Source organism: Melanostigma gelatinosum (assembly GCF_949748355.1).
Source record: "Melanostigma gelatinosum genome assembly, chromosome: 19".
Taxonomy (NCBI): Eukaryota; Metazoa; Chordata; class Actinopteri; order Perciformes; family Zoarcidae; genus Melanostigma; species Melanostigma gelatinosum.
Window position 1 is genome coordinate 3,044,455 of NC_136652.1, and position 27,807 is coordinate 3,072,261.

A 27,807-nucleotide genomic window follows, 5' to 3' on the forward strand; every position below is an offset into this window, starting at 1 on the left:
TCAATCATCTTGACTTTGTTCATTTGTTAGTTCATGGCTTTCAGGAGAAGCTCTCATTCCACTTATTTGAATCATAATTCCATTCAGACGGCACAAACTGGCTACGAAGTCCCTCTGCTATTAGCTCTTAGTGCTCGGCTCCTCTCCTGTTGTCAACGACTAATCATCCAGTTTAGTGTGGACCACCAGCCACTGCTGACTCAGCCAATGCTGCCATCTGGGCTGGAACAGAACACACAACAGACTTCTCACTGGCTCTGGAGCCTCAGATGCTCAGCTAACTGTGTGTGTGTGTGTGTGTGGGGGGGGGGGGGGGGTGGAGTTAAACTGTAGACAGTAACGAGAAGACAGAGAAGAAAAGGAGTTTGAAAAATGAAGGGAATGAAATGATTTATTCTCCCAACATATTATCGCTACAACCATATGAGGGCATTTCATGTCAGTCAAGAGGGCCAAAGTGGGTTGGACCTATGCTGGGGTGTACTAATAACAATGGATGCACTTGTTATGACACGCTCTTTGTTTTTATTTATTGTTTATTTGTAATATGGACCCAGGACTCTGGAAAGCAGTATTGGTGCTCAGTGAGATTATCCTGATGAATGAGTTAACTAAACTATGCACATCAATATGTCTGGGTGTCGTTTAACAAACTACGATGCCAGTACCAATACAAGTACCCTTAAATCAGAATCGGCTTCATTGGCTTTACTATATGCATATAAAATGTTGGTGTGAATGCAACTTAAGAAAGAAATTGTGTGGGGGGGGGGGGGGGGGGGGGGGCTTTATGGCTAGTAATCACTATCCATAATAGGACATTTTTAAGACATTTCACAGTAATAAAAAAAACGACTGGCTGAATTCCATTGATCAGGTTCTCGACCTCGGCATCATGGCACACTGCCCCACTGTCATGGCTTAATGGGACATTTGAATACTTTTTGTGAAAAACAGCCAACGACTCAGGGCTATTACTTTAGCTGTAATTGTGTACCCACTTACACAAGGAGCCTTTTCAGTCTCACAATTTGCCAAAGCAAGATTATTAAATCTCAGCTGTTAGAACAGCTTATCTCTTAAAAGCTTAAAGTGTATTACACAGTACAGCACCAAATCAATCTCTGTCTGCTCCGAGTTCCTGTTTCGCCTCAAAACTACCCGTCTGTCTGCTTCTCCATCTGTCTGTCAGTCCGCCTGTGAGAATAAGTGTGTGTGGAACTGTGCTGCTTTATGACCCCGTACACTTCCCGCTCACGTTTCACTTTCTACACTCGCATCCTGTCAGCGGGACAACAGTTCTCTGTACGTCTGTGCTGTTTCACTGTGCTCTCACTGGCTACTCCAGTCCTGTTCAGTTTATTACCCTCAAGTGCTCCAGTATTGCTGTTACTATGCTTTCTTTGGTTTGTGGTAATGTTTGCTCGTGTAAGGACATAGACTCTCCACAGAAATCATTTAAACTTGTTCTATTATAGGAAGTGGTTTTCTTTTGTTAACTAAATAAGAGGGATTCAAATCCTCTGTTAAAACACGTGTGGCAATGTTTAAGGTAGTTTTTTTTCAAGATTTATACATTTTACAGTAGCTGCTTTGAATATGGAAGTCCCTGTTCTCCTTGTTTTATCACTTTCATTCTTATTTGCCTTGTAAGGGCTCATGCTGCATCTTCTCAGATAAGTAACCTGTTGTTTGTGAAACCTAAATGGTGGTGCGACTGGGTCATTTAACATGCACACCATCTGTCCCATCCATTTCAAACTACTTTGATCAAGCGGCTTCTTTGCTTTGGTTTGTTTATGCACAAATGCCCAGAGCATCATGCTTTCTAGGCCACTGGGAAATTGGAAAACGTCTTGCTGTACCAAACAGTTTGAAAGTTAAAAACGACAGGACGAAGAGATCCACAGATTGAATTAGCCCCCCCCCCCTCCCCCTTTCACTCTTTGTCAACCATCACTTAGTAATCATATTTATGCTGCACAGGCACTACCAATCAGAAACGTTGCTCATATTTCTGTTTTCAGAGTTGACTACCTTTTAACAAACGGTCAATGTTGTCGCACTTCTGCTGTCACGCTTTATGGTTTATGAAGTGAAATTACCTGCAAGCCACTTCTCTTTCTCTGGCACGATGCTACCGCCACATTTAGTTGGAATGTAAAAACATCTTTGATACTAATGTGCATTCGAGGAGTGCACTAGGGCAGCTCAATTATGGCAGAAATCCTAATCACAAATATGTTGGTTGATATTGAGATAACGTTTATTTGGCACAATTATTCATTGACTTTTGGAGCATCAAGCATTTAGAAGTAACTAAAATCATTTTAAAGTTAAATGCATCAATCTGGTGCACGTAGAGAGCAAAATGAAGAGGCTAGATGTATGAAGAACTTTGTGCTCTTTCATACAATTTTGTCAAGCGTAGATATTAATTACGAGACAAGACGAGGTCCTTGTCTTAAGACTGGTCAGGTGGGTCACCGACAGCCTCGGTTGATTGCACAGCTCAATAGTGCACCAGTAGCTGAATGTATAAAACACGATATTTAACCTCGACAGAGATCGGAGAGCTGACTGTGTGCCACCTGTTGTTTTGCATCTCCACAGCTGGCAGAAGGATCTTGGCCTCTGCCTCTGACTGGCTTTTCATTTTTTTTTTTTTTTCAATTCAGCAGCACTCTCACTGATCTCAGCAGGTGCAGGAATCCAGAGATTTACAGCTGTTTATTGTTCATGACAGGGCAAGTCTGTGAGAGCAGAAATATCAGGATGTTTAAGAGGACAGCCGTCTTGCTTTAGTGACACAGAAAACCAGTGGAGTGAACAAAACAAACAGCAGTGTGCTCAGGGCTGGGCACTGACTGTGTGTGTGTGTGTGTGTGTGTGTGTGTGTGTGTGTGTGTGTGTGTGTGTGTGTGTGTGTGTGTGTGTGTGTGTGTGTGTGTGTGTGTGTGTGTGTGTGTGTGTGTGTGTGTGTGTGTGTGTGTGTGTGTGTGTGTGTGTGTGTGTGTGTGTGTGTGTGTGTGTGGCTCACCTCTCATCCTAATCACTGTGTGCTGGCATTGTGATGATTAATGCTGATTTTTAGTCCTGAAAATTTGACTACATCATTATTTGGATGTGCAGAGGGTGTTGCATACGTGGTGAAACTACAACATAACTATGCATGATGTTAAGATATAAATCTTCAGTTGTTCCTGAAATAAGTCACATTTGGCAAAGGTTCACACTGTCAGTAGTCAGAGTTCCTATTCTCTCATTGTGTGTGCTGCTTGTGCTTTGTACGATGTGTAAACGAGTGTGTTGAACTAGACTTTAACGTAATCTACAGCATGCAGACTCGGAGCAAAGGTAACGAAGTAAAGCAGTGTAAGGAGGCCCTGATATGTTGCATGACTCACTGAGCGAGTGCACTTGATCTTGGCTTCGGTCAAGCCAACAGACTTGTCTGATGACAGAAACCAAAGGCATGGCCTGTAAAGGTCAAGTAGCGTCTACTCGACCAATGTGAAGTGATTAGCACTGAGCCAGAATGCCATAAATAGGTCTGCTTTCACAAGGAACACCCCTACGCCCCACTCTGAGTTGGTATAGCCTGTTTTTGCAGAAATGACCTGGAGAGCATTTCTCTGAGCTGTGAACAACATGTCAGCTTCGAGTATCCCCTTTCTCCGGTTCACACCTGTAGCTGGCTTCATTTGGTCCAGATACATTGTTGCATTTTAGTTCTAGTCCGGTTCCTCTTCACACTCACTTCTTACAGACGAACCAAGAAGAGTTTTTCATGAAGTTATTCAGACTGACAGGTGACTCGTTAATTTTTGTCTGTTGTCATATTGCTTCGGCAGGGAAATTGAATTCCAGTGACTGACAGAGGTTTATGCAGCTGTTTCTGATGTGTATGTTTATAGTCTTTGGTGTCATTGAGAGCTGATGAAGAAATAAAAGATTGTAAGCATTCTTAGATGCATCGCGATTCTCTCTTGAAAGATTATGACTCGATACACGAAATTCAACAATCGGCATTATGATTGCCAGTAACAATTCTGTGACACTGGGCTGCCCCAAAACGCAGCAGACGTAATACGTTTGTCTTGTTAACTTTCTAAGCTGGGCTAAATACTGGCAGAGTTTTGGTGAGGGTGGCTGAGCTCGAGCTGCTGAATATGGATGCGACCTGACTGACACCCCCTGGCTTAGAAGCTAAGGTAAGGAAGCATTTAGCTTCTTCTTCCGCCTGACTCAGAGAGGACGAAGTAAATCACAGTGATCGTGTAGGATTTGCACCCCTACTGAGTCATTGAGAATCTGAGCTTTTGCTCTATGTTGCACACTTTGGAACTGAGATGCAACATTTACGACGACGTTCATACGGACACAGCACTACTCTACAACCAAACCAAAGCTAACGTCATGGAATCAATGAGGAAAGGATGGTAACACGCTCTGTGTGACATGTGTCACCACTCTTTATCACTGTATGTATAGTTTCACCACATGTTCCAGAAAGTGTTATTTTTGTACCAGAGCTGAATGCTCATTGCCTGTAACAGGGGGATTTGTTTGAAGAGAAGTCTTTATTATTTATTAGTGAGTAAGTGCAGCTTGTATATGACTCGGAACATGCTGACTTCTGCCTTTTTACTACAGAAAAAAGAGATTCCCACCCCTAACACACGTGATGTTTTACTGTGGGATTGCAGCCATCTTTTGACCTATTAATCAAAGAAAAACCCCATGTTGCTTTGTATACATAGGTCATATACTACATGGCCCTATAGCCCACAGATCAATAGACTGCTTCCTGAACAGATATCACGAACAGAAGATGGATTTATTCGTAGTTAAACTTTTGAAAAGATGCTTAAATCACAAATCCACTATCATAAAATGCTGTGGTTAGTTAGTTTGCTAACCGTGTTTGAACCGCACCGTGACACTCTTTTAGGCCCACTCGGTTCGGTTGTTTGGTCTCCTTGAGGATCCTTGAGGAACAGCTTTTTACAGCAACCCAAACAAACCGTACTAACGGAACCACACCTCATTAAAGGTGTTCACTTTAATGCTCGACAATAATTGCAAAATCAAATATCACAATATTGATGATATTAAGCTACTCTACTTCTATGATATCCAGACAAGAAAACAATGAGTACTCAGTATTAATCATGCTGATAATGAAAATGCAGGTAAATTAATTCATTGATTCACTTAGCTTGAACAGGCTATCAAAGGAATAGTTCAACATTTTAGGACATTTGTTAATTAGCTGTCTTGCTTTCTTAGTTTGATAAACTTGAAATATAAAAAGACCAATGAATGGTTTTATGAGGTGTTGTGTCTCTGAGTTAGGCTCAGTGACTAGTTCACCTCCTTCCAATGCAGGAATGTATCCACCTTTGAATAATTGCAGTTATTAAATTACCTTTCTTCTAAATACATCAAAGCAGACTTCATTTATCTGCAAAAAAGTCAGACTTTGTTGATTGGATCATATTCGGTAATATTTATGGCAGTAGCACATCTGTCTGAGTATATTAGTTCGGGTCCTTTTGCTACCAGGGTCACGGTGGCTTCTGTTAGCCAACAGTTGTTAGTCCACCCAGCTAGTGGTCGAGATTGCTTGATGCTCTCGCACAAACACTCGGCAACACTAGTTCCACACAAGACTCGGTCCCACGCAGACATGGTTCCCTTTGTATCTGCTGTGCTGTGGACATGCAGGGCTTGGCAGAACAGAAGTGGCATTGAGCAGAGACGTAGGAGGAATTCCTCCGCCCGGAGTCCCACTCTACGTAGCAGTGGCTGCTAGCAGCAAGACTGCCTCCTCCTCAAATACCAAACGCCCTCCTTAACTTTCCTACTTGCATTTCGCCTTGATTTCTTTTCCCCTTGTATTGTTCTCGACAGTCCGTCTCTCTCCATCCCACCCTCTCTTTCTCAGCATTGACAGAAGCTCTCTGAGTTGTTTACTACGTCCCCTGACCCCTCCCCCTGTTGCCATTATCGGCATCCCGCTCTCTCTCCCTCCACCATGGGCCAGATGTGGCGGAGGGATAGTGGTGAGTCTGTAAATGAGCAAGTGTAAAGCGAGGCAGCCGGCCCAGCTAACTGCACCAGAGGGCACGCGGAGCCAGCAGCTGAACAGACTGGACTCAGTGCTGTGTGACTGTTGATATGCTCTGGTTTCAGCATTTCAGAGAGCAAACTACTTAAAAATGAGCTGTGCTTGGTGTACGAGTCCTAACGGCGAAGGAGTTCTTAGTGTGCGTAGAGCGCTTAGAGCGCGGCCAGTGGACCAGAACAGTGGACTCCTGTGCTGATATGTGAAGTAGACTGTAAGAGGGAAGGGTAAAGAGTGTCAGTGATGCAGCAGAGGGAAGCAAGGCTGCCATTGTGGTGGCAGGTTTCCCCTTCTCCACCCAGACCACCCTCCCGCCCCCCAGCCCATGTCCATATTGGGGCAAAACTCAGCCAACCTCCCCTGGAGCTGAGCTCAACCCCCCCCCCCCCCCCCCCCCCCTCTCCAACACGCCCTGCTGTCACATTTGCTCCAGCGAAGGCAGCCTGAGGCAGCTCCCCTAACCCCATTTGAAGGCCTGTTTTATTGGCCAGTCAAAACGGCACAAGGGTTTTAAAAATGGATGCAGGAGGCCGAGGCCAATTTTGTTTTCTTTGAAAGTGGCTGCCTGGTGTGTTTGTTTTTGAGTGGCCTGTAGTGTTTGGGCTTAACTTGAGCAGAGCTTGACCATATGCCACTTGGTGATCCCTTCACTCTGAAGTGCAACCTGGTTTCATATGTGCATACATCTTTAGTTTGTTTTCCCAGGATAATTGAATCCATAGTCCTGGCTGCTTAAGTGCCAAGCTCTACTTATTCTGCAATAATAAGTTATCTATTTTAATAACAGTTAATTAATTCTACTGACTAGGGTTGGGCAATATTATATCGATATCGTGATGCGAGTCTAGATATTGATTTTGGACATCATAATATGGCAAACGTGTTGTCTTTTCCTGGTTTTAAAGGCTGCATTACAGTAAAGTGATGTTATTTTATTCACTCATCAGACGGATCTATAGCGGCTCTATTATTTTACCCACTTAGTCATTATATCCACATTACCGATGATTATCTATCAAAAAATCTCAGTGTAAATATTTAGTAAAAGCACCAATAGTCAACCCTACAATATCTTCCCAACATCGATATTGAGGTATTTGGTCAACGATATTGGGATTTGATCACGAAATATACCTAGTTCTTAATATTTTGACATAATCGTCGCATCTTCATTTCAGGATTGATAATCAGGAAATTTGATTATTAAACTGAATATTTCTGATATAATAAACTAAATCTTGTCAGTAGTAGTTTTAATGATATGTTGTCAGCTGCTTCGAGCTGGTGTTATAAAGTTACACGGGTCATAATTCATCTCTATTTTATATTGCTGTGAAAACATCTCCTTTGAACAAGAATCCTTTTCACAGGAGTCAGGACATAATAGATGGCTTCATATCAATTCCTATGGTTATGAAATTGACGTTATGGTAAAATCGGTGATTCCCATCCTCCCTAATCATCACTTGATACGTCTTTCATGATTGTTTTAAGATAAAAAACGTTTTGCAGCACATGAGTAGATCTTCAGTCTGTTGGAGGTAAGGGCTCATTTGTGTAGAGACTCAGTACCAACTTTATTCATGTATTTGAGGGTGTAAATGCTCACCAACGAGACCAAAAACCTAGTGAAAACAGAAGCAGTGTGTATGAAAACACTGGCAGTGAGAGGCACACTAGTTAAACAATTGGTTTGTGCTTGCCAGTCATTTTCCTAGAGATTCCCAAACACAAGTTATTTTGGGTCATTGGTGTTGATTTTGGTTTCCTTTGGTTTATACAAAGTCCCTCTCAGAGGAAACTGGTTGACTTTACAGACATCAGAAGTGCTGGCTTGGTGCACAGACATTTTAGACCGAGAACACGTTCACTCGTTTAGCTGTAACCTAATCACACATGAACACACACAGTGACCAAGGATCTGTTGAACTGAGTTATTATTACGCTTTTTTGAGTCAGACGTCCAGTCAAGCATCAATGTGAAAACCCAAATATAGGGATTAACGGCAGGGTTCAATACTTGCATCACTTTTTGGAGTCACAGTTCAATGTGTTTCTGGCACAAAGATCTTTTTCTTTGTTTTGGGCCATAATTCACGCTGCAATGTTCAAGGCAGAAGACTCAAACATGGAATTATGATCAAAAAACAAACTTGAATAGAAGTTAACGCACTGTGCTCTCTAAAGTATGGTTGTGCACCTCCAATGGTAGAAAACATTAGAGATGCACTGATCGATCAGCTGCTGATGACAAGCTGACAGTTTTCAACAAACATCTGATCGGTGTGAAAGTTCTACAGTTTGAGTGAAAAAGACAAAAAGCTGCAATTTGTCACAACTGCAAGTCCAAAATAAGCTGTGGAGGAATAACCGTAAAAACATTTGTAACAACTTAATCAGATGCTTATTATACTGTAATGCATCCCCATTAATTTTGCATTCATTTGTAATTACTCTGTTTAATAAGGCATACCACAGAAAGTCCAAACAGTTCATGGCCAGTATGTCTACCTTTACACCCCTAATAAGGAGAGGGGAGATGTTTGCTTGATTGACAGATGTCTGGGCCTATCACAGTCAGTTGTGGCGATTGCTAGTTGCTTCAAACTAGCTGCAATAAAGCTTTCTCCGTTTTCCTGAGACTTGGAATCTGTTGTGGAAAGCGTTGAACTCAAATCCAGTCTCTACATAACTTATCTTGTGAGCTGGATCCGGTATCTGCTTCATTCCCTTAGCACTGTGCCTTTTCACTGGATCCTGAGCTACATTGGCATTTCAAGATCTCCATATCTGGTTCATCGCCAAAGTAGCTAGTTGACAAACTCCCAGACTCAGCCAAAATGTAGAAGCATTTGGCTGGTGGTCCTTTTCCTCCGTCTGGGCTTTACTGTGTTCGACCAGCACCACGAGCCTTTTATAAATCTCTTCATCTGTGACTGGCAGCTCTTCGTTCCTCCACACCAACAACACTGAGATGTCTGTTCTGTGTCATCGGGTTCCAGGTTCAATGGTTTATAAGCATGGCCGTTTGAAATATGTGCAACAAGATACAGGACAGGAAGTTGACTCGCCTTATTAAATTTGACCTTAATAGTCATGTCACCATTATTGTGGTGAAAATAATTGATATATAATCCATGTAATCATCAGAATATGCTTTAAACCGTTAAAATGGCACAAAACATACATTTATCTTACATTTTGTTAAACAATATTTTGATTATAATTGGGACATATTTTATTGTAAACCTTTTTTTTTTTTGTGTGAAAAACAAACTATCTTCAATAGGATGATCATAAATCATGTGGTCCCTTGCATAAATAAAATAGTGTGATTCTGTTATTCTTCCTGTATTTTATAAGATGCAGCTTTTTCCTACAAACATAATTCCTGTCAATCCTCCCTCATGAGCCACAACAGGTTGGTGTCAGTGTCCCTCTGTCTGGCTTTTCTCTTTCCCTCTGACTCTGGTGTCTTGGTGTCGGCCTTTGGGCGGTGGGTGTGAAGCCCTCAGCCAATAACTGCTCAGGATAGGGACCAGGTCACATCGCTCTCTGTCTGTGTCATGGATGGATGTATGAGGAGGTGCAAGTCTGTTTGACACACACACACACACACACATATATATATGCAAGTACAGCAGAGAGGCCAAACAACAAATGATTTCACTGCTTTGTTGTTGCTAACGCCGCTCTCTCCTTATTTTACTCCCCATCATTCGGCCACAGCGCTCTCTCTCTGTTGTCGACTCGGGGGGGCGGGACTACTTTCATTGGTTAGTTTACAAACACAAACGGACAAAGCTGCATAAATACCTTTTTAAATCAAGCTCTATTTTTCACTTCTCTACCGTGATGGCGAGCTAGGCAGCATTTTTTTTCGTCACTAACGATTATCCCAATAATGGAAATTCACCACAATCAACTGATTGTGGGCAGGTCCTCACATTAAGCTTTTCCAATTTCTAAAAACGTAGTTATTTTACTTCCCCGATAGCCAAACGTACTTGTCCAAAATACATCAAATCAACAGGGATTTGGACAAACTGATACCTATCCTTTTACCTTATTGTCCTCTGTAGCGATTATTTGCCATAAAAGCACACAATTCAAATGATTTATTTTTTTTAATTTATTTTTTATTTAATTTGAGGGAACAAAACACTTAACTTTCATCATTTCAGAGCAGCAGTTAGACTCGACCACAGCAGACTTTCTAGAGATCTCTAGTGAAGAGGAACTGCACTGTTTACAAGCTTTGTAATAATGAGATGGCAGTAGCTCATACGAAGCTGTGCAGCTCTACCTGCATGAGATAAAACCACCGAACACGGTTCCCACACTTGAGTTTTTCTTCTCTTTCTTTTTGGTGTGCAGAGGGCGAGAAGACAGACGCATTTCCTGTTCAACGGAGCGTCAGTCCTGAATGAAAGGTTTTAGTGTGGTGCAGTGTGAATTCTAGCGCTTCCTGTTTTTCATTTGAGTTACGTGCATCACTGTCACAGGATTTTCATGTTGTAAAATCAATGCAAAGTCAATGTGGGCACTTGCTTCCATACAGCGCTGTCAAAAGAATGAATGTTAATAGTTAGTGATGTCCCTGTTTCGCCTCCACCCCCCCTGAAAATCCCCAAACCCAGAGCTCACTGGTGGGTTCTGAATCCATCTTCCATTCATCAGCTGTTGCCATGCAGAATGGAAGAAAGAAGCTCCAGAGTTGTCACAAACACGCACGCACATTCATTTACTCACGGGAGGGTTGCAGTCTTCCAGCCCATTGAACCTCCATTGAGTGTTCACCCTTGTTTGAGCCCTTAGAGGCAGATCGTCCAGTAGTCTCAGCTATGTCTGCTTACTCTACTCGCTCACACATTTGCACATCCACTCCCGTTGCGTGACCTGGAGCAGTGTTGGGAATGTGTGGTGGAGATGATGCTCATCTATGTAAATAATTGATTTGCAGGTTGAATCCTGGATGTCTGTGAACGTCAACAGCTGTCACGCCATCCAGGCTTTGTGCCACGGTTACGGAGGATGTAATGGAGCAGCAGCAGCTGATCTGACTCGGAATGCTCGTTTAATGCAAACAAAACAAATACACATTTTCACAAAAAGTCCAAACCCATGTGGAAACGTTGGCGTGTGGCTGAAGAAGCTCAATGCTGAGCCCTGAATTAGGATATTTGAGTGATAAACGCCCTGAAAAACCAACAGAGTAGAGTTTGATCATTCATTTTCTGGAATAAAGTTATGGAAGCAAATAAGTAATATGTGCTTATAAATTAATGATATACATTTGTTTGTATTGTGCATACTAATCCCACACACTGGGTGATTATTCACGAATACATTATTTGGAATGCGAATAGCTGTATTTAATTGAAGATTTTCATAGTTTTTAAATCTAATATTTTAAAGTATCCAATGAGAGAAAATCCCTTGAAAATGTCTATCTTCTATTAAAGTATTTATGTTTGCAGTTGTGCATGGTTGTATCACATGGGGGGGGGGGGGGAGTCGATGAGAAAACTAGCAACTATCAATGTTACCTGTTGGTTGATTTAAGATTAGTGAGTGCATTACTTGACCAGTAAAAAAAGTCAAGATTGAGGAGAAAAGCAAAGCAATGACTGTAATGAGCTCAAACATAGCTGTGGTCTGTACAAAACCAAAGGTTCTGTTTTCTGTCTAACCTCTGCACTCAGGGATGCTTCTCATATTTGTAGCCCAGGCTCAATCTGAATTATGGCTCATTTTGATTGTGGAAACTTAAATGTAGCATTAAGAAAACAAAGGTTCTTCATCTAAAGTGGGTCAGTGCCTGTTCCTCCCCTCAGGACAAGAAAGATGTTTTGACCGACTGCAGTATGCGTCTCACTGTAAAGTCAGGAACCACAGTTTGGTTTGGTCTTTTCTTGGAGCCAGTTTTCTGAGTACGGTCGTGTGGACCTTGACAAATGCTCGTCACTCTTCCATCACTGCGAGCGGCAATACTCAGGATGTTTCTTCACTGAACTGCTCCGTTACACTGACTGATGACTGCAGGGAGAAAATGTGAAGTCACACCAAACAATCCAATAGCCCTGCAGTAATATCCACCATTTTTCTTTTTGTTGTCGGAGGTGTTGGTCTTTTTTTTTTTTAATGGCCGGTCATAGTTGTGTGAAGCACATATCCTGTTAGGTGTCAACAGGATATGTGAAAATGCTTAACATTTGGGGAACACGTGGGGAACCCTGGGACATAACGTCCCAGGGTTCCCCACGCAACAAATAACAAAACAAACCCAAGACAAAAGTAAAATGTCCTGGAAATGATTTCAACATAGTCTTAGCTGAGAATGGGCTCCTAAGAGCTAAGTTAAGGTCAGGATCATATTAACGTTCACGTGGTAGTTTATGGACCAGAGTATTTACAATAGGCTGTTATGTTGTGGCAATGTTGTAGTTTTTATTATTATATTATCCGATGATCATTTAGTCGTAAATTCTAAGCATGTAGGAGACTAAATAGAGAAGTTAACGTCAGACTCGTACAGAGAGGAACATCTGAATGTATGGTGCGGTCCCTGTCTGTCACAGCAGCTTGATCAACACTGGAGAACTCGTGGAATATGAAAATGATGTCTTGAACAGTGGGAAGCCTGTGTTAGTGTTAGTTGCCCAGCAGTAGTCACTGTTTGCCCATGCAGCCTCCTTTGCTGGGTGTACATCAGGACAGTTACTGAGACTCAGCAGAGACAGAGACTCATTCTCCAGTAATTCCGGTTGCTACCGTAAATCACAGCCACACAGGCATTTACAAATGTGAGTCATTTCAGGTTGAATGGCAATCAACGTTAGATACGCCTGGCAGTCACCACATTTCCCAGTAACAGGATGCACATTAGAGCTAGAAGAGCACTTAACACATGAAGAAAGCTTCAAATATGTCACGTTTACAGACTGTGGTTGTGGCTTTAGGACAGCCACACTTCAGACTGTGTTGGATATATTTGCACTCCATTATGTCATATGTTCTTTCTGATTAAATGAGTGGTTTGAGCGTTTGTTGGGCATGTAAACACTGAGTGGAAGCCCAGCTGGTATCGGAGGCAGATAAGAGGGGCTCGTGAACGTTCACTACTGTGGTCCATTGAACCCAGAGGACTGTGGGAGATGGAGTCTTTGGAGTAGGACATTCACTGGGCACTGGCACCTTTCATGTTAATCATGCGCCTCAAATAGAGCCACTTCAGATCTACTTTAATCATTGAACTTTCTCTCATCCCAGTTCATTCCCTTGAGCATCGCGGAGGCACTGTCACAATAATGGTGCTCTCTTTCTTTAGATTTTGTTTGGATGGTCAGCTCTTTTTTTAGGGGTGTTTTTCTTCTTCTCCCCCTGCACTTTTCCCCTGTTTTTAACGGACGGCTCTGCTGTCACCATGGAAACAGATAGCTTTAGACACAGCCTTGCAGCCGGAGCGTGTGGTTGTGCATGAAATGCACAGTTAATATCCTTGTGCATCTCGTGTGTGAGTGTTTGTACAGGGCCTCGGGTCAGAGGATGAGACTTTCTCCTTTGCCTTCATTACCCAGAGTGAAGAATGGGCATGTTAGACACGCATCACAAACTGCCATCATACTGTCCACAAAAGAGACGATGTGCACTCAAAGACTGAATGCGGTTGCTAGAGAATAAATGTAATTACATTTTTTAGATCAAGATTAAGTTGTCGATACTTTGAGATGAGGTAAAGCCACCAAAGTTAGATTCTTAGGACCCTGGCTGCCAAATGGCTAAATGCACTGATATGTAATAGAAATGTTATCTCATCCACAACCATATGAGAGGACACTGAAGTCATGTGATGAAAACACTGATGTTTGTGGGCGGTCAACATTTAGTTCGAGGTCAAAGAACATTTCAGGCAGAGAGCAGGTGAGAACTGACTTTAAATGTGAGGTTTGATCCAACATGTTATCTGAGAGGAAAAGGTGACGCATACTGCCTGACATACACGGTTCTCTTTTATATTTCAGCTAATACATTAGATAACTTGCTCGAAGTCTGGTTAGCAAAAAGATATTTCATGTTATACTTGAACTATTGTTCAATAGATTGTTAGGGGGAAATCACCCTTACTACAGTCATATTGCTCAGAATGGGCCTGTATTATCATCATGATTATTATCATTATGCGTGTTATTCCTGTGGGGTCACTGGAAAATTCCATTCTGGCTCTCTATTGATGTTTCCTGAAAAACATGTTTATTTTTTAGGAGTCTACACCCCCCCCGCAAATTCTGGCTTGCGCGCCAAATTTCACAACATTACCAATATCCCAAGCACCTCCTTTTTGCGACGAAACACTTAGAATAAGAATAAACATTACGGTTTCAATAGGTCCTCCGCTCCGACTACGTCGGTGCTCGGGCCCTAATTATGTGTTGCAGAGATTCAGCTGGGTTCTTCATGTCACATTGGACGAGCACTGCCTTCTGTTTGTCAGAGTGCAACAGTGCCATCTATTTCTTTCTCCTCTGCTGTCACCCTGTACAGTGTGTCCTAGTGACCATTAGCAGCTGCAGCTCGTCACAGGACATTTAATCCTCCAATGAGCATGCAGCAGACAGCCTTCATCAGCTTTATTTTGCCTATAACAGACGAGGGTGTAGATGTCGCTGTTGAATAATTCAGTGTGTTTAGTGATCTGGAGGGCTGTATGTGTTTGCTGTATGTCAGGAGGAAAAGGGAAGTCTGTTAATGTGTAGAGTCGATACTCTACCTGTCTGATGAGCAGATGTAACGTGGACGCAGACACACACGTTTCTATCATGCTGTCTGTGAGATTGTTTGTATTTCCTCTCAGTCCAAATAGATTTGAACCCAGATTCCTTCTCTTCCCTTCTTCCAGAGACAAAGAGAAAGCGGATGATATAGACAGCAACCCGAGCTCCTCCACCAGAGAAGGTGATACGACTCACACACACACACACACTTATAAAAGCTAGTGTAGTCATGTTTGAGTACGACCACACATCAGCCCAGCACCAGCGCTGTTGTTTAGATCAGGGATTCCCAAAGTGGGGTGCGCGAGCTGCCTCTAGGGCAGGGGTGTCAAACATACGGCCCGCGGACCGCATCCGGCCCGCCACGTCATTTTATGTGGCCCGCGAATCCGCCAGCATTATTTTTTTTATTATTATTTTTTTTTTTACAAAAATTAAAAGTTAGATGTGAAAATAAAAATATCCCCATGGTCGAAATTATGAGATAGAAAGTCGAAGTGATGAGATAGCATGTTGTCTGTGTGCCGACATTAAAACTATCACAACAGGTGGACAGGAGATGCAACAACCCATAAAGAGGATTTCCAACAAGTGATCGTGCCTTTCTCAACATGCGTACTTCTCTGGACTTGTAAACTCGTGGACTTGTGAAACGTCATCAGTCTCAGCCCAAGTACTGTTCCAATTCAAAGTTCACATCGAGCGGAGATGTTTGAGTATAAAAAAACTTTGAGTTGAGCCATTCGCGCCGCCGGTCTCACCGGGGGCTATTTGTGTTCATTCGCACTGGACGCGTCGGAGAGGGGGCGGGGCTTATCGCCCTGAAAGCCGTTCAACTGTCCGCCATTAACCATGGAAAAAATAACCTATTTCTGCTTAGTACGTGTTGTGGAAGTCACAGATATCCCGGGAAACTAAACTAAATATGTTAGGAGTAGTTACATTTACAACCGGCCCTTTGAGGGCGACCGTGATGCTGATGTGGCCCCAGAGTGAAAATGAGTTTGACACCCCTGCTCTAGGGGGTGCGCGAGAGGAAAAGTGTAATGGCGGTCTGATGGTGTAATAATATTAAATATTAAAAAAAAATGTAATTTTAATTGAAAAACTGTCAGGTGGGACATCTGAAGCTATCAGTCGTAAAAGAGGAGAGGGACAGAGAGAGAGAGAGGAATCGGAGGCGAGGGGAACGGAGAGGTGCGTTGGGGAGAGACCGGGAGAAGAAATCGAGCCAGAGTCAGAGGAAGATGAGACGGAGGAGACCGAAAAGGAGGAAGGGATAGCACAGACAAATCGGGAGCACATCGGCCCATCGCGGAGTCAAGGTGAAAAAAGAGGAAACGAGAGTGAGCATCAGACTGGGAAAAAAAAGAGGAAATATGATGAAAAGTATGTGTGTCTGGGCTTCACTTGGATTGGCAACGCAGATTCCCCAAAGCCACAGTGCGTGGTGTGCAGCGAGGTTCTGGCTAACAGTCTGAAGCTCTTATTTACGTCGCCACCTGAACACCAAGCATGCCAGTGCAAGTCAAAAGCCCCTTACATTGTTTATATCGAAATTGGAGGAGTTACAAAACAGCCAAAAACAACTGGAGTCTCATTCATGTGTTGGGTCTATAAATGACGCACTACGGGCTTCATATCTGGTTACAGAATAGTGAGAAAGGGGCTACCGCACACAATCGCCGAAGACGTGAGCTCGCCAGCTGCCAGAGAGATGGTGGAATGTATGATTGGGGAGAAAGAAGCAAAAAAGTTGGACATGATCCCGGTGTCCAACAACACTGTGTCGCGCCGCATCGATGCTTTGTCCGAAGACATCCTGGCTACATTAGTCTGTCATTAATTGTAAATTAAATGTGATAATCTGCCTCTGAGCCTGTGCGTGTGTGCTTGCATCCGTATTGCTCTTTAAAAGTGACGCCTTGTGTCACTGAAAGTTATTGAAACTTTGTTGCAGTGTTTCAGGGCGTTTTCACACCTTCAGTTCGTTTGCTTTGTTGCAGTTGCTCCTTTGTTCGGTTTGTGTTCACACTGCAACATTTAACAGCGGACTAAATCTTGTCAACAAATGCCACGCGCGAGCAAACTGTTCTCTCATTGGTCCGATTCTTATGCGGCTATGAAGGCTTAAAAGGCTCTGTTGCTTCTTTTTTTCTTTTTTATTAAGGGGGGGGGGGGGTGCGCGAAACCGGTCGGGATGTAGAAGGGGGTGCGCGGTCTAAAAAGTTTGGGAACCGCTGGTTTAGATGAAGACAGTGGGGATCGGCCTGAACTTTAGTATAAGTACAAAACTTTCTCCCTTGAAGGCTGTTGAACTGTTTGTGTTTAGCGCTGTTCAGGAGAAAGATATCATGTCACGCTGTTGAAGTCTGATACAAGTTTGTCCGAACAAGTGACAATTAAAAACACCGTTAACTTGCCCTCGTTATATGTGGAAAGAGCAAAAATCCAATTAGTCACGGCATTCTGTAAATGTCAAAGTGAAATGACTGAATTGAAGTAACATTCAAGCAACTTTCATAATCCGTATTTGACAAACACTGCCGATGCCAACGACACATGATGAAACATGATTCAGCAAATTGACGAGCTTTCCTCCCAGACATGAATCTGACTCTGAGGATAAAGCATTCCTATGGAAAAGAGCTGTGATCTGCTCATACGTTGTGTTACTGGCAAATTAAAATGATTGTTAATACAGCATCATTGAGCAAAGTTGTCCGGATGAGGTGAGAAACACCATCATAGCATGTCTAGCTGTATGTCCTGAAGTGTCATGAAATGATGGATGCTTTTAGGAGAACAGCTGCAGGTGTTTCTGTTGGCTAGGACAGTTCTGGCTCTGGTTCGTCTTTGGCAGAAGAAAATGCCCTGCAGAGTTTTCTCGTAAACAAAGAGAAGAACGTTCACGTCTTCTTCTTTGCTGCCTTTGTGCTGCTGCGTTTCTCCACATTACAACCAACTGTTGAAAGTGGGAGCATCGTGACACCAGTGATGTGAACCTGCTTTCTATTTACAAAACAACGTAGAAACCTCCACAGGGTTCCTTTAATCAAGGACTTGCATGAAACATGGATCCCACTGATTGAAATGAATCCTATTTTCATGCATTTGATCATTTGGATGCTTGTCTGTCCCTGTTGATGGTTGAAGGTTGAAGGTTAAAAGCACCAACGCACTATTAGACGTGAGAGTGCTGTTCACATGGGACGATTGTATTTGTCAGACTTTTTTCCCACTTTCCATGTAAAAGACAAATATGAATCCTTGTAGTAAAACTAAATGCTAAATGAATTCACCGCTCTACAAATGATTTAGTTTGTAACAGCAGTTGTTTCACAGAGCAGGGAAGGTCAATTTAAACGTGGCACTGGTGTCGCTGCCTCGAGCTAGCTGTATTTATAACGGAGACTGCTTTCACAAACGTGTTTTGATGCAGGAGAAATGTTTAAATTGAGGTTAAAGGAGGACAGTTTGAGTCACTGCAGTCACTGATGCTAGACCAAGACCGGCAAGCTGACTGACAGAGTAATATAAAGTATTTTAGCTTGAACACCATTTGGTCGACTGGAGGGGTTTTAAACTTTACTTTATTCTACAAAATGGATGGAGAGAGGTCTCAGTACGACTTCTTTATATATATCAGGACCTTCCCGTCAACAGGGTTATAAAGAGAAAGATGTGTAGTTTGTGGTAGCACCCTCAGCACATTCTTCACAAAAGCATCCCTTTACATGGCACACTACATACAGATGTTAAATCAACGCACGTCAGCTGATGGTAAATACTACAGGGAAGGGGAAAGTCGAAGTTTCCACACTTTCAGTCCAGGCCATAGAGATGGTGGTTGTGAAAGAGGAACCGAGCAGACGAGAAAATTCCGAGTGTAGTTTCTGTTTCCCTGTCTGGTGTGAAGGCTGGCTGGTGACATGTAACGGATTGCTTTCTGGTTCTGTGGCGCTCTTCCTTCTACGTTCGTTGTGCTGCTCCTCACCTCGGCTGAAAGGGTTTGTGATACGGAGCGGCTCACCTGTTGCTTGTACAATGATGCGGGTTACCTTGAACTGTAGATTCCATCCAAAGACTTTAGTCTGCAACTGTCGTCCCATACACCTCACCGCTGAACCATTCAATTCAACAGACCTTCATTACACAAGTCCCAAATGAAATTAACTTTCATCTGTATGTGCACACTCTCATGCTTTGTCACTCCTGGGCTCTCTGGTTCTCTCGCTCTTTTTCTGTCGAGTCAGTATTTGAAAGTCCTTAATAGGATTAAATGAAATACCCATCCCATCTCCTGACCTGTGTACAACCCGGGTCCAGAGGAGGCTTTTGAAGCCGGGTCAGGTGATGTACGTTGAGCCATTCAGATAGAGTAGACCATCATTGTGGCTTTAAGTCTGCTCATTATCTGTGCCAGGAGATGATAAGCAGAGGCATTGATTAAATGAGTGCATCTGTTGTGTGAAGCAACGGATAAACACGTCTGATACACTTGTGGTTTAGCCGACTGTAGTTTGTATTCATTCAATCACACATTACACCAAGTTCTACTGACGAGCGTTATCTTCCGATGTTCAGTTAAATATGCGATCAGGACATCAGCATTCATGCTCTTCTAGTCACCGATCTGATAATGTTACACTGAACAACCAAACAAGCCATCAGAGTTTACACTGACAGGAGGACGAAGGTTCTGTTCACTTACATTATGATGCGTTCAGGCTCTGCTCAGTGAAAATGAGAACTGGGCGAAGGTAAATTATAACGTTATCATGATGTGTTCACATGTAATCTGTAAAATGTAGTGTTTGTGAGAAACTTGAATGAATCCAGCAGTTTGAAGGAGATGTTTTCAAACAACATAAATAGATGTTAGAGATGAATTATGACTTGTTTACACTCGCTCTAAGCAGATTGTAATACATCATTAAAACTACTAATCCACAAAAATACAATGATTGGCATTTAGTATCTCACGTGATCAGGGATCTGTTAAAGTTATATTTACTCTCTTTTTTCTTTTGTGCTGATCCGATCTGTGATCCAATCTGTGACTCTGATCCGTGTTATGATCCGGTGCACTACTGTTAGCTTCACCTGTTCTTTCCTTTGCATGGGAAAATGTCTGTCTATTCACTGTGTCAGGTCAAAGCAAACAATCTGTACTCCTGCCAGACACAATTGGTTTAATGGCATGTTGATGAGGAGAGCAGGAATCTAATGGGTTAATCTAATCTAAAGCTCATCTTTTTCATTTCCTCTTTGGCTTCTGGAGAAACACGAAATAGAGAGAGCTGCTGGTGGAGCTGGTTTGTTTACCTGAGGGGGGGGGGGGGTTTAACTGTCACAGGACATAATCGGAGCTTGAGTGTGCATGTGTATTGGGAGTTTTACTCGATTAGAATTCTGGTTAAAAGTATTAGTGAGTCAGGTCTGTGAGCTGCAGTATTGCCTATTCTTCACTGGATCTGGAGACGGATCAGTTTGGGTCAAAGTGTTGCTCTGAATCACCGCTTTCGCCATTAACAGGAGCCTTTCGCGTACCAGAATGCAATGCTGCTACATTTTGAGTGGCATCACCACAATCACATGCACTCCACAGTGTTCTCAAACTAATACCTGGGCTTGCTAGCTATGTTAATTGTGCACACACTCCTACAACGCAAACATAAATGAGTGAATTAGTGAAGTGGCTCTGCTAGTGGTTAGCTGCTACCTGAGCTCTGCTGGAGATGAAGGAGAGGGAGTCTGCTGAGGAACTTGTTGTAGCCGCAGGTCTGCTGAGGAACTTGTTGTAGCCGCAGGTCACGGTTATTCTAGAAAAGGAAGGGTGGACTGCTGAGGCACATGTACCAACATGACCGCATTTCAGCACAACTCCAATCCCTGTTAGTGAAACGTAACGTCAACCAGCACTGCCCCCTTCTGGTGCAACCTCGTGTTTCAACCACCACCGCAGGAAAGTCATCAGACACATTCTAATAATATTCAAATTGAATCATTTCTCCAGACGCAAAGCTGTGACCGTAGGAACTGTGTTCCCGCTGCCACTCGTATGCATACACGAGCAGTGCAAGAAGAGGAATGGTTTACATGGTTGAAAATAGTCGACAGCTTGCCGGAGGCTGTGTGTAAAAATGCAGTGTGATCATCATGTGCACGCTGCAGCACAGTGTCTCTTTTGTTGTCTCGTCACACCACTGGTGAAGTCCTGGAGAGGTTGGATGTGTGTGTGAGAAGATACGACTCTGCCCTCATAGCTTCTTCATACAGTATGAATCTGTAACTTCATGTCCTTTGTAGACTCCAAACCACAGAAGCTGTTAAAGACAAAAAGTCCGATTTTAGAGTGCATCTGCTTTTTCTGTTTTTCAGATACCAAGTTTTATTTCCCAGCCTGCATGAACGCAACATCTGATTAAATCTTTTCAACCCAACAAGGTCTTACTCTTCCCAATAAGCATGCCCATGGTGGGCTGTGACGTCTCCTCACATTAAGCTGTAGGAGTGTGAGGCCTGCTGGGATTACTCCCTCCATGGCTGAAGAGGTCGACCTTTCCCTGTTAAATTACCACCTAGCTTCTGCCTCCTGCGTCCAATAAAACCTTTATGGAGCGTAGCTGCCATTTAGGACGACTTCCCCTGTGTCCGGCCACGTTTGAGAGGAATCCAAAGCAGCAGGGAAGTTGGTTCAGAACCTCAGAGTTTTGTGCAACGAGGGTGGGAGGACTTTTTGCTTTGTCAGCCTCTTCACTGACCAGGAAACGCACACACACGTGCACAATGTGAAGGCAGAGACTCAATTCTTTCTTATGAAAACACACGGTTAGAAATACCGTTTCCCTTTTGGTTTAAGTTCTGTGAAATGACAGCAGTTTAAAAGATGAGGTCATTGATTGAAGACAATTGTAGAGCTCAAACAATACATCAGCAGATCGACAGACAAAATAATCAACCAAACTGAATCATTTAAGTCATTTTACCTAAAACTCAGTTTTCTTCTTCTTTCTCGGATACACTGTTTCCTCTTCTGTGACGTGAACTGAAGTGGAAACAAGGAATTTGAAGAGAATACATCAATACTGTGAACTTTGATGGCACATTTTCGATATTTTTTTTTTGTTGAATGTGAAAAATGAATGAGAAACCCGACTTTCAGCACTGCTGTGACTTGCATCTGAGAAAATGTTACTTGTCTTATGCAAAGTAAATGCTCACAATGAGTAGTCAGACACACAGGGATCTAGATTGAATACTTTTTCATTAAATACTTCTCATACATGCAGATGTTTGCATCTAAATCACAACACGTTCTGCAAGTGAAAGCCTCAGCTGTCTGTGACACCTGTTTAAGTTGGCTGAGTGCTTCCTCTGTGTTGCCTTACAATGCTCCAGGTCGCCCATCGTTGTCTACTATGGAGCACGAACTCTAACTACTCAATTAGGAAATTCATCAGAATTCTATTGAATGAGTCACACATGGATGAATGTCTCTGCCACATCAAATACACAGTTGACCACACATGTAATGTATCTTTTCTCCTGTCTTGATTTTCACTGCTGTATTCTACCATCAGGTTTGCTGGGATGGGTAACCTGCTAAAAGTCCTAACAAGGGATATAGAGAACTATCCGCACTTTTTCCTGGACTTTGAAAGTAAGTCTGGCCGAGGAGTGGAACAAAGGGAGAAAGAGATGGATGGAGAAAGAGATGTGGGGGGTTTGTTTCTTTTCTGTCAGCAGGTCTCTGCCCCCGATGACCATGCCTCGATGAGTCTGCTTCTGCTCCTCTCCCCCCCCCCCCCTCCCTCCATCTCCTCTCACTCGGTCACGACCTCCTGCTCTCTCAGCTCTGATCTGCCTTCTTTGTTCAAATAACTTATTGATGACTTGTTAACACCACGCGTACTTTCCTTCCTTTCTCTTTCTTGTATTTCCTCTCTTGCAGAAACCAAATGGGGAATCTGTTAAAAGTGCTCACTTGCACAGAGCTCGAGCAGGGGCCAAACTTTTTCCTTGACTTTGAAAGTGAGCACAGCTTTACCTGTCCTGCTAGGCCCCTCTTAACCCCCGAGTCATTTGTCTTTGACCTCTCAGTAGCTGCTCTGACTGGTCAGGGGTCAGCCCATCCAGCTATTGCACTGTCACCCTTTGCATGTATTATAAGTCCTGATTCATTGCAGCATGTTTTTGAAATCATTCAGCCACGCTGAAGAAGAATGGAGCTGACCCTTGACCTCTGACGTCTGCTTTGACTAAGTCATCTGCATGCATGCCCCTGTATGTGCACTGATAGTAGGACACCTTTCACAAATGCATATGTGCCCTAATGTAATCACTAACTCATTATCATCCGCGCCATTAAGCCTTGTTTCTCTTCCTACATAATCCGTTCAGTAGTTATTATTTCATTATGTAGTCAGCGTTGGTTCAATATATAAGAGATGGAAAACGTTCCTCCAGCCCTGCAGTAGAATATTACATCGACTACATTACTGCTCTGCTTCCTGATGCTCGCATAGAACAAATACATCAGCGTTGGTCTCTTTCCTAAACACAATGGCCTCCACAGTGCCACTCTCACCACGTAGCCGACCTCGGGCTCCGTTTATTCAGCGAAGAGGAGGTGATGGGTTCTGAAATGTTGTAATGTCACAGATGCTCTGTGTTTAGAGCCGCTGGTCTTCTCTCTGTGGTCATGATGGGCAGAGCTTGTTACCTGAGAATCTGTAGCAGAAGCATCGTGATCATTTCTTGTGTTTTAGACCTTACATCGACTGCCACGATATCAAAATATGTGCTGAACACTGAGGCAAACCGAGCTAACGGGAGAGATGTGGCGTTGCAGTTCACTGTTCCTGTTGTAACCAGACAGGACATATGGGAGAGAACAGCGTGCCTCTCTGTTGGTTGCAGACACGGCAGAGAGTTCATATTCTAGTACAATTAGTAGATGACATTTTAATTGGTTTATCGTTTAGTGTAGCAGGTTGCAGTAAATGCATCCCGCTCCAGCGGATTCAGTTCCATTATGGATACTTGAAAACTCATGAAACTGGTTTGGAGCCACTCGGTCTACAGCAGAGTGCTTCATTGTTTTCTAGACGACTCCAGTCTTCTCAGTGTAGTGGACTCATGAGGTCTGGAGTTTGTTTTTGAAATAGAAGACGTCCCTCTGGCGTCACGCTTTGGTGACGGACTGATGCTGTACCTGCTAAAGCTAAGACTGTTTAGTGAAGTGAAACAATGCTTTTAGCTTTGACACAGTTCATCATGCTGAGTGTCTTTATCCTCATCAACCATCGTCTCAATGAACGCACTGTGATGAGTGAGAATAACACTCAGCACTCATGCCCTTGTTCCCCCAGCCAGTGTTAAACACTCTGTCATTACTTATTTGATTAAAGCCTTTTCAAATCAAGCTACTGTGTAAAAGTTCAACCTGAAAATGAAAGATGAATTTAAAATGTAAAAAAGATTAAGTTGACTTTTGATGTGAAAAGGCACAAATGATCAGTTTTGAAATGTTTGTATTCACATTGTCTGCTTAGTAGCTTAGCAAACGGTTGTCATACATCCACCTGATATATACGGTGTATACACACACACACACACACACATTTACACCTGTGTGTGTTTGTGTGTGTCAGATGCACAGCCAACAGAAGGAGAGCGTGAGGTGTGGAACCAGGTGAACTCCGTCCTCCAGGACTCAGAGAACATCCTGTGTGGCCTGCAGGCGTACAAAGGAGCCGGCCAGGAGATCAGAGATGTGAGGAACACACACACACACACATGCGCGCACACACACACACACACAACAAAGGGCCTTCTGTTCTTTCTCTTCACGTCATATCTGAACCGTTGGCAGTATGGAGAAGGGGAGAACGGCTGAACTGACATCAAGTTTACTGAAATGCGTTACGATCCCGTTAACTCTTCTCCACAGCAGACGGTACTCCTGGTGCAGGATGTTGATGATCTGACCGTAAACCAAATATCTTTGAGTTGTTAGCTGATTACAGTTTGGTGGTCACAGGTCACTGTGGCCTCACAAAACATGTTTTTGACCACAACTCAAGAATGTATATTTTTACAGATGTCTAATAGAATGACAGATGTGGGTGTAAACTGCAGCATGACTGTTTGGCAGAGGGATACAACGGCACGGTGTTCATTCTATTCATTTGTTTTGTTTCCAGGCGATTCAAAACCCCAACGACTTCATGCTGCAGGAGCGAGCCTGGAACTCAGTCTGCCCGCTGGTCATCAAACTCAAAAAGTTCTACAGTTTCTCTCTCAGACTAGGTACGTCACAGTGAAAACGGCTCACGATCGAAGCTTTTTCATCTTATTGAGTCGCCTTCTTGGTCGAGTAAAGGGAAAGTAGCATTCCTTGTCTTATTTTGAGGAAGATTTATTTTATTTTCAAAAGGCTTAAATTTCTCTCTTTTTACAACAAAATGTCTCTTTATATACAGACGTCAAGTGAATGATCCATAAACCTAATGTTCATGTTGCACATTTGACAACTGGTCTTATAACAAAATGAGTCGACTATAAAATCAAGTGTTCAGATCTTTCCTTCTCTTCTGTCAAATCTGTTCATGTAAATTCATTCTCAACGTGTGTGTGTGTGTGTGTGTGTGTGTGTGTGTGTGTGTGTGTGTGTGTGTGTGTGTGTGTGTGTGTGTGTGTGTGTGTGTGTGTGTGTGTGTGTGTGTGTGTGTGTGTGTGTGTGTGTGTGTGTGTGTGTGTGTGTGTGTGTGTGTGCACACGCGCACGCACAGAGGAGGCTCTGCAGAGTTTGCTGGAGTGCCTGACATGTCCACCCTTCACGCCTACTCAGCACCTGGAGAGGGAGCAGGCTCTGGCCAAACAGTTTGCTGAGATCCTCCACTTCACGCTGCGCTTCGATGAGCTCAAGGTCTGCTGGAAACTTAGTCCTCCTTCATTTCTTTACTCAGTGACACGCAAAGTACACTTGTGATGGTAAATGTGTTCTGTCTCCTCAGATGAGAATTCCTGCCATCCAGAATGACTTCAGCTACTACAGAAGAACCATCAGTCGAAACCGGATCAACAACATGAATGTGAGTCACCGCCAATTGTTTTATGAGAGCAGATCTACAACATATCCACTTGTTCTTACTGTGGTCTGTGATATTTCTATATTCGAGTAAGTGTGAGGGACATTCAACTGGTAGTGAAACCGGCTCAGTTTAATACAGATGTCGTGCTGAAGCACTGTCACTTTAGTCCACAGGGACCGCCAGAATCAACACAAAATAAAAAGTTGCTCAACGTAGCGTGAAGTGTCTGCAGTGCTTTCTCTGTTTAAAAGAGGAGACGATCTCAGAACGACACGAGAAAAGATGTTCACTGTGTTTTGATGTGTTTGATGTCACATCAGAGACCAGAAAGAGGCCAAACTAATCACATCAGGGGATCTATAGTATTAATAATGGACTAAGTGTGAAAAAGGTTCAACTATATACAATAAAGAAGAGGGAGATGCTCGTGCATTGGAAAGCGGAAACATTTGTGGTGAAATACCCCCTCCTCCACTGACACCTGTTTGTTTGTGCACCTACAGTTGGACATTGAGAGTGAAGTCAACAACGAGATGGCCAACAGGATGTCTCTGTTCTACGCAGAGGCCACACCCATGCTGAAGACACTCAGCAACGCAACCACAAGCTTTGTGACAGAGGTGAGAGTGCTGCCACTGCAGACAGTCACTCAGCAAATTTAAGGGAAACTTAGCATTTGTTGCATCCATTGTCATCATGCTGTGGCTGGATGAGGAAGTCCAAAAAGACTAAAGGAGTTACACGATGTGTCAGAAACCACATTATCATGTTGTAACAAGTTATTTTGGGTTTTCTAACAACTTGAACAATCAATGAACTCATTGTTGCATGTGCGTTGTTTGCGTGTTGTGTAGAACAAGACGCTTCCACTGGAGAACACAACGGACTGTCTCAGCACCATGGCCAGCGTCTGTAAAGTCATGCTGGAGACGCCGTGAGTCACGATGCTTTTCTCCACACAAAATCACTTTCGCTTTGAGAAAAGAAAGAACGCATCAAATCGAGCCGCACTCGTTTTTCCTGTATTCTCACAGCGACTAGTCACATCCTTGATTCAGCAGCCGTTGGGTTATTGTACCATCATGTCTTGCTCGATAGATTGTCAGCATTAAGTGAGACAGGTTGAGTCCTGGAATGTCAAGACAACACCTTGAGACTCTTGAATTTGATGCACATTTAAGTGTGGAAAGGGATATCCCGGTCATCCACACAGCCTCATGGCACTTACAGTATGTGCACATGTATTTGTCCAACTGCACACCAACAAATAATGTACCGAAAGTGCCAGTATTGATTATCTGGCGTTCAGTTTATGCAGATTGTTGGTAAAGACTTCAATCTTTCTCATTTCATAACTCTTTCCCTGTGCAATCCTCTTCCTCCCTCTCTTCCTGTGCATTCAGGGAATATTCTAGTCGTTTCAGCAGTGAGGACACGCTCTTGTTTTGCATGAGGGTCATGGTGGGAGTCATCATTCTTTATGACCACGTCCACCCCAACGGTGCCTTCAACAAGTCCTCCAAGATAGACGTAAGAGGCACACACACACACACACACGTGTACAGGACTGAAGCGGTGTAACAGCATCACTGTGCAGCACGGCTCTGTGTGGTGATGCGGCTCTGTTCTTTTCTCCTCAGATGAAAGGCTGCATAAAGGTCCTGAAGGACCAGCCGGCAGACAACGTAGAAGGCCTCCTGAATGCCCTCAAGTAGGTTCACTGTGGATCCACGGTTAGACTTTCATAAAATATCTGAGACTGGCCAGTCATCTTTATTTATCCATTCTGCCCAAGACGTTC

At 43.2% G+C, this 27,807-nt stretch overlaps 1 protein-coding gene across 6 annotated transcripts in view; it reads left to right on the plus strand.

The window, feature by feature from the left end:
* Positions 1-27,807, plus strand: part of fam49a (family with sequence similarity 49 member A) — a 40,837-nt gene that overhangs the window by 3,133 nt on the left and 9,897 nt on the right. The window contains exons 2-12 of one of the 6 annotated variants that reach the window (XM_079290499.1): positions 15,030-15,085; positions 22,491-22,570; positions 22,862-22,941; positions 24,564-24,685; positions 25,116-25,221; positions 25,704-25,840; positions 25,929-26,006; positions 26,510-26,626; positions 26,861-26,940; positions 27,410-27,536; positions 27,647-27,717. In XM_079290499.1, coding sequence (XP_079146625.1) covers positions 22,869-22,941; positions 24,564-24,685; positions 25,116-25,221; positions 25,704-25,840; positions 25,929-26,006; positions 26,510-26,626; positions 26,861-26,940; positions 27,410-27,536; positions 27,647-27,717 — 911 coding nt within the window. In that variant the 5' untranslated portion in view covers positions 15,030-15,085; positions 22,491-22,570; positions 22,862-22,868. The remainder of the gene's footprint in view (positions 1-15,029; positions 15,086-22,490; positions 22,571-22,861; positions 22,942-24,563; positions 24,686-25,115; positions 25,222-25,703; positions 25,841-25,928; positions 26,007-26,509; positions 26,627-26,860; positions 26,941-27,409; positions 27,537-27,646; positions 27,718-27,807) is intronic. The other 5 variants (XM_079290501.1, XM_079290498.1, XM_079290502.1 and 2 more) reach the window with 5 other exon arrangements.